The sequence below is a fragment of the Psammomys obesus genome, unplaced genomic scaffold (assembly GCF_907164565.1).
Source record: "Psammomys obesus unplaced genomic scaffold, mPsaObe1.curated_primary_1811, whole genome shotgun sequence".
NCBI classification, from domain to species: Eukaryota; Metazoa; Chordata; class Mammalia; order Rodentia; family Muridae; genus Psammomys; species Psammomys obesus.
The window spans coordinates 3,866,739-3,876,177 of NW_026596234.1; the positions used below are offsets into that span (position 1 = coordinate 3,866,739).

General features: G+C 48.1%; 1 protein-coding gene across 1 annotated transcript in view; it reads right to left on the reverse strand.

Annotated features, from left to right (window-relative positions):
• Positions 1-9,439, reverse strand: part of Edn3 (endothelin 3) — a 22,959-nt gene that overhangs the window by 1,893 nt on the left and 11,627 nt on the right. Inside the window, exons 3-4 of the mRNA XM_055596289.1 lie at positions 1,521-1,697; positions 554-619 (exon numbers count right to left, since the gene is read on the reverse strand). Of these exons, the coding sequence (XP_055452264.1) occupies positions 554-619; positions 1,521-1,697 (243 nt within the window). The remainder of the gene's footprint in view (positions 1-553; positions 620-1,520; positions 1,698-9,439) is intronic.

A 9,439-nucleotide genomic window follows, 5' to 3' on the forward strand; every position in this document is an offset into this window, starting at 1 on the left:
CACACACACACACACACACACACACACACACACACACACACACACACCAAACCAAACAAACACAAAATGAAGCAGGTATTAAAACAATAACAAAATGATCTGTGAGTGCCGGTTGGGTGTCTACTGTCCATGGGGCACAGCCATGTCCGCTGAGAAGAAAGGACTTAAAAGGGAACACTTGGTTACGGAAGTAGAGGACGGTGGGATTGATCAGCTCAGCCTGGGGAGCTATCAAAATGGCAAGTAAGGGTTTTGCTGTTTCAGGGAGAGCCAAGCTATCTGTCATTACCTTAGGCTCAAGGGGGACACAGGATGTGCTCCAAAAACACAAAGGGTTACTCAGTACCAGGAAAGTGACAATAACCATGTATACCCACAGTTGATAGACCAAAAAAGAAAAACAAACAAACAAACAAACAAACAAAAAAAAAACCCGCCACTGTCTATTGCAGAGGGCCCCTGTGAGCTCTGGAGTCCTGCTGGCCCCTTATTGAGAGCAGGTGCCACCTCTCCACCCACTCTGTGCCCCTGAATAAATGTATCCTGTCTTCACCTTTGACGTGGACCTCCTGTCTCTCTCTTCTCCTCTTCAGCTGGTCTTTCTGCTCTCCTGGAATCACTGTGGGGACACAGCAGGTTTCAGGAATTAACATTTCCATGTGGCTAGTTTGGGGGTGTCAAATTATGACTTCCTCTTCCCCACCAACAAGCTCGTTAATATGTGCTCCCTAAGGACCAAGTTCCAGGCATTGACTGCAGGACTGGAGGCTCGGTGGGTGGATGTCTGAGTGCCAAACACACTGCTCGGTTACTCGCTGGGTGCTCGGAACCCCATCTGAGAACAAAAGTGCAGTGAGCACCAGGTTCCCCAGATGGCAGAGCCCAGCCCCGAGGCCATAGTGCCTGCCTTGCTTTGAGCTCACCCGCTCCGATAGATTAGTAAACTCATAAGAGAGACCACGGGAGGCCCATCCGCACACCACTCAGCCCTTCCTTCAGGCTAGCGATAGGCTGCTTTGCCTGGCTGGCTTGGTAAGGCCAATATGAAGGAAAAGAGGAGCCAAGAGTTTCATAGCACCTATCTAGGGAACAGTGGTCCTGGGGCAAGCATGGTGGCTTTTACCACCCAAAATGGGTCTATATGCAGTCTCTGTGCAGCTGAGAAGACCATGCAGTCTCAAATACAGATAAAAGATCCAGGGACCACAAAGAAACCAAATGGGTAGCCCAGGTCAGGGGGTCCTTTATATGACGTGGTAAGACTATAAACTCCTCATGCTGTTTGCAAAGAAGCTGAAAATACAAGGAGACTGATGGGTTCTTCACTCTTTAAATATTCCCAGTTCGTTCTGGTTTGTTCACAGACTATACGCTGTGGCTGTAGCCTGTGTTCTGAAAGGCAAGGAAGGCTGAAGACCTGGCTGACCTATCCTCCACCCACCTTTGTGAAGCCCCTGGCTTAGCATTGCCCACCAGTGACTTGTACCTGGGTATGCATGGGACTAGAAGGTATGTCATACCTGGAGACATCTGTAGTGTGTGTGCAGAAGTGTGCACAGGCCTTGTCGTCTGTCTCCACACAAGCACAGCGCAAATGGGTCCGTGGAGAAGGCTGGGAGCTTTCCGGAAATGGTCCAGAGGACCTCTTTCCCCGGAGGCTTCCTCTATAGTTGGACAGTCCATAGGGCACAGTCTGTCTGCAGAGCACAGAGGAACGTTGGGGGGGGGGGTCTATTCAGCCACTCCAGAGTGGGACACCCCCTATAGCATGCTGGCTGGGAACTGTCTGGAGTGAACTCGGTACTGAAATGGGCTGCTGAGATGCAAAGACTTGCTGGAGACCCAGGGAAGAGCTGACCGCACTAGCAGCCCTACAGAGCTGGCACAAACACATGCATTTAGGGGAGCCCTTGGCCTCACTGAGATGCCTGAGGCTGCAAGCGTGCCCCAGGTCCCAGGCTCTGAGCTCCTCCTAGCACACAGTTGCCTTTCTCTCTTTTCCAACTCGAACCAAAAAGGTCCAACTCCTTCAAAGCAAGTCCTGAGACCTCTAGCTAGTCCCTAGCCTGTCCTCAATTAGTAAAAATCCTTCCAAGCATGACAGCCCGAGCTAAAGCCCCAGAATGCATGTAAAGAAGCTGCGTGTGGTAGCTTGTGCTTAAAACTTCAATGCTGAGGAGGAGAGAGGCACGAGACTCCTTGAGGCTTGGTGGCCAGCCAGCCTAACTGTTTCAGCTGGTGAAAGAACCAGTCTTCTAAAAAGGCGGATGGCTCCTAAGGAGTGGCACCCTGCTGGCTGACCAATGGCCTCCTCATGCACACGCATACACAGATACTCACATGAACCATTGGACTGTCCTGCCAGGAACCTGTCCTTCCATTACCCAAGCTCCAGACAGGGAGGTCTACTTGATCCATGTGCTCTTACTTGTCTGGGGCCTAATCTGGTGCCTATAAGGCCTTCCATACCTGAGGCTGTCCCTAGCAACTTTAGTGCTAACTGAACTCCATGGCAGGGCACACAGCAAGCCTCCCAGCTGGCACTAGGGAAAAATGGGGCAGATGCGATTACAGTTATTAGAGATCCACCCTAGCCCCTGAATGTAGCATCCCTCAAAGGGACAAACACCAGCGGGTATACCCGATGCTCTCCAGGAGCCGCCGCCACCACCTCGGTGGGGAGGCTGAGAGAATTCATCATGGGAAGGTCTTATTGTGTGGCAAAAGCTGTCTGAAATGATCAACCGCTTATGGTTATGGTTGGCATTAGGAGGCGTGTCATCTAGAGCAATAAATGCTTAAATCTGGTTTTAAGAGCGAATGCAGCCCAACCGTGGCTCATTCTCCAAAGAGGAGAGACTTCTAGAGTCGAGTGAGAAGAAGTTAAAACCGCATATTTAATTCATTAATGTAACTGAACATGATATGGGAGACAAATTACCAAGAACTTGAGGAAACTTATGGGGCCAAAGGCCTTTTTCCAGTAAATCTGGCCCTTCTTGTTCATCCCTGTTTCTGAGTCCCACAGAGTATCACCAATTATCCACCTCAAAGGGTGGCCTTGTACCCTCTCTGTTTTGAAAATAAAATGAAATTGAATTTCTTTTCCTTAGAAGCACGCAGCCGTAAAGTCTTTTTTGGGGTGTTGAGGAGAGTCAGGCAGGGTGCCTGCAGCTTGGAACAGCTGCCTTCTTCCATGCTGGGTTGGAGACCAGAGAAGAGCACCCCACCCAGCCCCGTGCCCCTTTGCTTCTGCCTGTACCAAGCACCCTAAGAGGCAACAGAGCGGGGTTCCCTGCTAACCCACACAGACCCAGCTGCTGAGCAAGGTGGAGGAAAGTGGAAGGATCCAGTCCTATTGGGAGCTGGATCTTTTCTCAGGAACAGGGCCAGGGAGAGGGGAGAAGAAGAATGTGGCCATTGTTATGGGTCCAGATTTGGCTGAAGGTGTATCTTTCCAGTAACGGGGTTACAGTAAATCTCTAAGTGTTGACGTTAAAGCCAGTCCTCCATTTCTTGGTGAAAATCACACACGAGGAACAGCTGTGCTCCTGTTCCTTCATCAGCATAGAGACCCGCAATTTTGAAATTGCTGTCGGGTGATCATGCATCAGTGGGTGTAGAGCCACTCAGCTGAAGCAAAAGGCTGCGTCTAAAGTGTTTTAAGTAAGGAAATAAGAATGGGTGTTTGTTAATAGAGACGTTTTAGCACTTTCCCAGCAGCCTCGAGCAAAAAACGCCATGTACAAATGCCCCCGACAGCTTCAAAGAGTGTTTACAGAGCTGAGCCCCCTCCCCAAGGGATGGAAGGCTCTTAGGAGCTGGCCAGAGCTCCTTGGTATGTCCTGCCCCAGTGAACATGTATGGGGTTTGGAACAAGAGCTCAACATGGATGCCCAGCTACTCCAGGTCTAAGTATACAAGTTGTTCATAACCTCTCAGAAAAGCAGCCTTATGTTAGGGGTGCAAGTATTCCTTGGGGTTCTCAGATGAAATCTGGTAACCCAAATGACACCGGCAGCTTCTCTTCCCTCTTCATCCCACACCAATGCAGCCTCGTCTATTCCCAGGCTACGTCCATGATCTGTCTACACACCAACCTACAGGCACCTACCTGAAGCCCTGCTGTGCCCTCATGTGTCAGACACTAGATAATATCTATATGGCCTTGAGGACATTCAGGCAGGGGACGCAGGGCTCAGAATACTGGGTACGCTCTCTGGGAAAAGGTGTTTTTAGTTTTAGAGATTCACTGGAATGATGACCTAAGGAGGGCCACCAGTGGGAGAAAGCAGAAACAAAAGAAAAATAGCAGAGAGCTAGGCTTTTATTTCTTCTGTACCAGTGATGAACTTAACACAAAGTAGAGTAAAAACTGGGGTAGGAGGATCACTTCCACCTAAGCCTAGGCTGTGCACTGAGTTCCAGACTAGGGTGAGCTACAGAATGAGACCTTGTAGCAAGAAAACAACAAATCACAATAAAACACTAAAAAAAAAAAAAAAAAAAAAAAAAAAAGAAAGAAAAAACTGCTACTGAGCCTATGGTTGCTATTTATGAGGTAATCCCAGTCTGACAAAACCGGATTCTATGCAGATTAATGAGCTCAGCCATGGAAAACGTCAGTAGGAAAAACTCCACAGGCTCTTACACACCTAACATGTAGCTAGGGTTATTTTAAGTGTGAAATATAGATACATCCATGCCTACAAGGATTCACATGCTTCTGGGAGATGACAAATTGAAAAAGGAGAAACATCAAGCCTGTGTGTTCAAGCATAGAAAAGGTACACAGAGTAGAGAGAGGTTACTTGTTAATTCCATTATTAAGTCGTAAAGCATGCCACCCTCTCAGTATACAAAAAGATTGTCAGGCATTTGCCAGAATGAGATGCTGCATGGAGCATGTTCAGCAAAGAGTAAGCAATGAATGGAAATCGGGTCCTTTGATTATCTAATTGGTTTGAGAAGCTGTTCCATCAGTTGAAAAATTCCCCTCATCAGGCATGCTGTGTTTGTGATGTGTGACTAAGCGATAAAGGAACCAGAAAACCACAACAATGCTCCTCCCTGCCCTGCCTCGCCCTGGCAGGCAGGCCATGCACCACCACCCATCTCACAAAGACTCTGCACTTCATCTGGGACTGGCCTTTGTCACCATTCCCTGAATGGGCAACAGGAAGTACTCCACAGTGGAAGCGTGAGAACGGAATTAAACTGGCTGAGAACCTTGGACCAGACAGAACAACACTCAACCCAACTGCGGCTGCCTACCGTTGAGCAGTAGGTTTAGATAACGCAATGCTTTGTGGAGACAGGCAGTCTTCCCATCTGTTGATATCAGTTATAGCACAGAGCTGCACACGAGAAAAGCAGATGAAGGGGGTGGATAAACAAAACGCTCTCCATCATACCTACACATGCGGTGTCTAGGGCTCTCTCTGTGTGTTTGTATAATAAATCATCTCTCAACTTATGTACGGAGAACACTCATTATTTAATGAGCGACGGAGATGCCAGAATCTTATTTATCACAGTGTCTTTATTTTTCAAGTTTTCCCAAATGTCATAGACAAATGTTATTAAATATTAAACTCCCCAGTCGCCCGCATTCGTCTTCATCTGCAGAGCCACACTGAACACCCTTCATTTATCTCTCTGTGAGAAGTTTTTAAACAAGGAAAATGACTTTAGGAAACACACACACACGCACACACACACACACACACACACGCACATGTGGTTCTCAGGTTCAGGTTAGAAAGAGTTCCACCTTTCTAACCGTGAAGCCGGCAGCTGCATGTGACATTTAAAAGGTGGGGGAATCAGCAGAAGGCCTTCACTTGCTGAGTTCTACACCACTGGCAAAGTGGATCAAACAGAAGGAAAACTTGCTCCTCATTTCCCCACTGAATGGCATTTAGAAACACCTGCTGGAGAAGGGGCTGGGCAAACACCATAAAGCAGACAGGAGGCCCTGCACAGGAAACAAGGAGCCGAATACCGGTTAGCATATCAGCATGGCCAGTGTCCTCCATCTAACAGCTCAGCTTCTCCTGCATAACTAAGGTTGTCGGGCAGCAGACGCACCATGGCAGTTCTGGCCTCGAGCTGGCTGCAAGAACGCACTCCACCCATCCCGGGGCTCTGGTCCTCCCAATACTTCTATGCCTGCCTCTTTCTGTGTGCTTGCTGCAGATCTGGCTATGGTGAGCGCTTGAGCTTGCAGCTCCTGGGTCAGTGGCTTCTCTCATAATGTGAAGCAGCTGGGCAGAGGGAAACAGTGACAAAGGTAGCACCTATTATTACTCTTTTTTTTTTTTAATAAATTCACATACTCACGATATAGTTGTTTTAAGTTAAAAAAAACAACTAAAGTTCTGGTTGAGTGTCTCTCCAACAATAGGGAATGTTCATTCTAGTCTCAGAACATGTGTCAAGTTCATGATCCATCTCCTTCTATTCATGCTTTCTCTTCTGAGGCAAGCAATCAAAGACAAGGGGGCAGCCCAGCATGCAGTTCATGGGGCTTTGGGGACATGTTGGCCAAGAGAGGAGAAACAAATGGTTTCCACTGGCTAGTAGTCAGGAGGTAGCAGCCATCACTGTATACAACCTCCTTCTACTTGGCAGACCCTGGCATGCTGTCTCGTCATGGCTCGATTTCAGATTCCATTAAAGCCGTCTTTAAATAGAACCATTAGGACATCATCTGAAGCTTAGTTCTTCAGGCAAGGAAGCTGGTGTCTGCCATGTTTTTTACTAGCTCCAAAGTATTAGCCAGTTAAAACCGTGTTCTTGCCAGTGTGACAAAATGCAGACGTGCCAGGAAGCAACTCTCCTCATGTCAACAATCATCTATTAGCTGCCTGCTGTGTACAAATGCATGGGATTGAGAGGAGGAGTGGCAGTCTTGGAGATAGTATCCCCACTGTCAATGATGGAAAATAGGGGCTTCTCCATCCAGAGATTGAGACCAATATCAGAGGTTCTGGTCTCCTTAAATCTAGTCTCCGGTGTTCCCCATCCCTCCAGCCACCGGCCCTTCCTCAGATGGGCTACCCTGTCTCTCTCTCTTCCAAGACTCCTAATAAAGGAGCACAAGGTCAAAGGGCACTGTGGGGCTGCTCTTTGCCAAGTGCCTCTGTCCTGCGTTAGGCATCAATTGCCACTCCAGGTCCCCCACACTGTAGCAGCCCTACCCTCCGGGATGTTCTGATATAAGGGTGTTCTGTCTCCTTCCAATAAGTCCCTTCCATGCATCATGTCTAAACAAGGTATTTCTTGCTTGTTACCACAAACTCCCACTTGGCAAGCACATTCTCAGGTACGACAAGAAGGCCTCCATGTCTACAAGCAAATAAGTTTTTCACTGCACCAATATATTAAAGAATTAGGCCAAAACCAACAAGCAGAGTTGGCTGACATCCTTTCGTTCCATTTGTGCCTATGGTGGAATGGCAAGGTTGACTAATATCATCCCTGAGCAGGAAGGAAACACACCTCCTGCCTCCATCCCTCTGCTCAGAGCCCAGCTCCAGACAATGAGCTGAGCCAATCAGAAGCTTTGAATTTACTCACCCCTTTCCTACTCATCATTCATGTATGAAAGGCAGCTACAGTCTCATCAGGACTGGCTCCATCATCTTCCTCTGTGGCCTGGCAAGGCTGTACCCCCCTCCCAGGGGGAGGTGATCAAAGAGCCAGCCACTGAGTCCATATCAGAGACAGCCCCCCTCTTACTAGGGAATCCCACTTGGAGACTGAGCTGCCAATGGGCTACATCTGAGCAGGGGGGTCTAGGTCCTCTCATGCATTGCTCCTTGGTGGGAACATTGGTCTCTGCAGGAACCCGTGGGCCCATTTTTTGGCTCTGTTGAGGAGGACCTCCTCTATCAGTGGACTAGGGAAGGGGCATAGAGGGAGAAAAGGGAATGAGGGTGGGACTGGGAAGAGATGAGGGAGGGGGCTATAGCTGGGATACAAAGTAAATAAATTGTAATAAATGATAAATAAATAAAATTATTTAAAAAGAAAGTCAGCTATGGGCCAGACCTTAGACCAGATAGCACATGAGGTGGTCTTCCAACTTCCAAGGATAAAATGGAGCAGAAAGCCTTGGTTCCTTATGTTCTCAATTCCCAAGCAGAAAACACACATGTATACTTGCTGGCTACGTAGGATCTCACACACACCTCATGTTTCATAAACACAGAAGCAGGGCACTGGCCACCTGTTGATTCCCGTTGCTTCTGCAGCAGAAAACCCTCACAGATCGATGTTGAAAGAACCCATGGCAGTGCCCTCACAGCCCCCAGAAAGAGCCAAAGACTGTAGAGAATGCAGAGCTATGAGACACTAAGGGTCCCCCGCTGTGATTGATGGCTAGTTCCTCATTATCGGTTCCAAGGTCAAGGAACACATCTTCTTCTGAAGCTGTGGTATCCTTGGGAATAGCCTTGACACCATCTCCTGGGGTCAAAACAGCAGAGCTTTGTCCATCTGAGCCCCTGACTGTCTGCCTGCTCACCTCTGCAGGTGTCTAGCTCATCACTATAACAATGTCTTGGGATCTGCTAAGTGAAAAAGGTGCTGTCTCCCCACACTGTCTCCTAAGTGTACCGAATTCCTGACTGGCTGAGTAGGTTTCTACTGTTTGGGTCTTCTATCCACCTGCATTAGAAAACATGATGATCAATCCCACCTCCACACCCATGCCCACCCCCACCCTCCCCTCCCCACCCCTGCAAAATGTGAATTAAAGCCAGAGCTTCATGCAACTAGACAAATACTCTATCACTAACTCACATCCCCAACCATGGTTTTACTTTTCCTTTTTTACCATTTATTTTCACTAAGTTGCCTACTCCAGCCTTCAAATCATTCTATTGCCTTTAGTTTTCAACCCTCTCATCTCAGCTCCCCCGAGAAGCTGAGATTACAGCCCTACAACATCAAGCTGTGATAATTAATTTTAACTGTCAACTTTATTGGATTACAAGACTTTAGGGAATTAGTGGCCATGAGGGCTCTGACCTAATCAAAGGATTCCAGGCTGGCTGGAGTCACAGTGTGATGGCATCTCCACATCACTGAGAGTTGATTTGGGCATTAGAAGTATGTCACTGAGCCGGACTGTGGTGGTGCACACCTTTAATTCCAGCACTAGGGAGGCAGAAGCAGGTGTGTCTGTGAGTTTGAGGCCAGCCCAGTCTATAGAGTGAGTTCCAGGACAGCCAGGGCTACAAGGAGAAACCCTGTTTTAGAAGAAGCAGAAGAAGGAGGAGAAGGAGGAGTAGGAGGAGGAGAAGGAGAAGAAGAAAAAAGAGGAGGAGGAAAAGGAAGAGGAAGAAGGAGGAAGAGAAGAAGAAGGAGGAGGAGGAGAAGGAGACGAAGAAGAAGAAGAAGAAGAAGAAGAAGAAGAAGAAGAAGAAGAAGA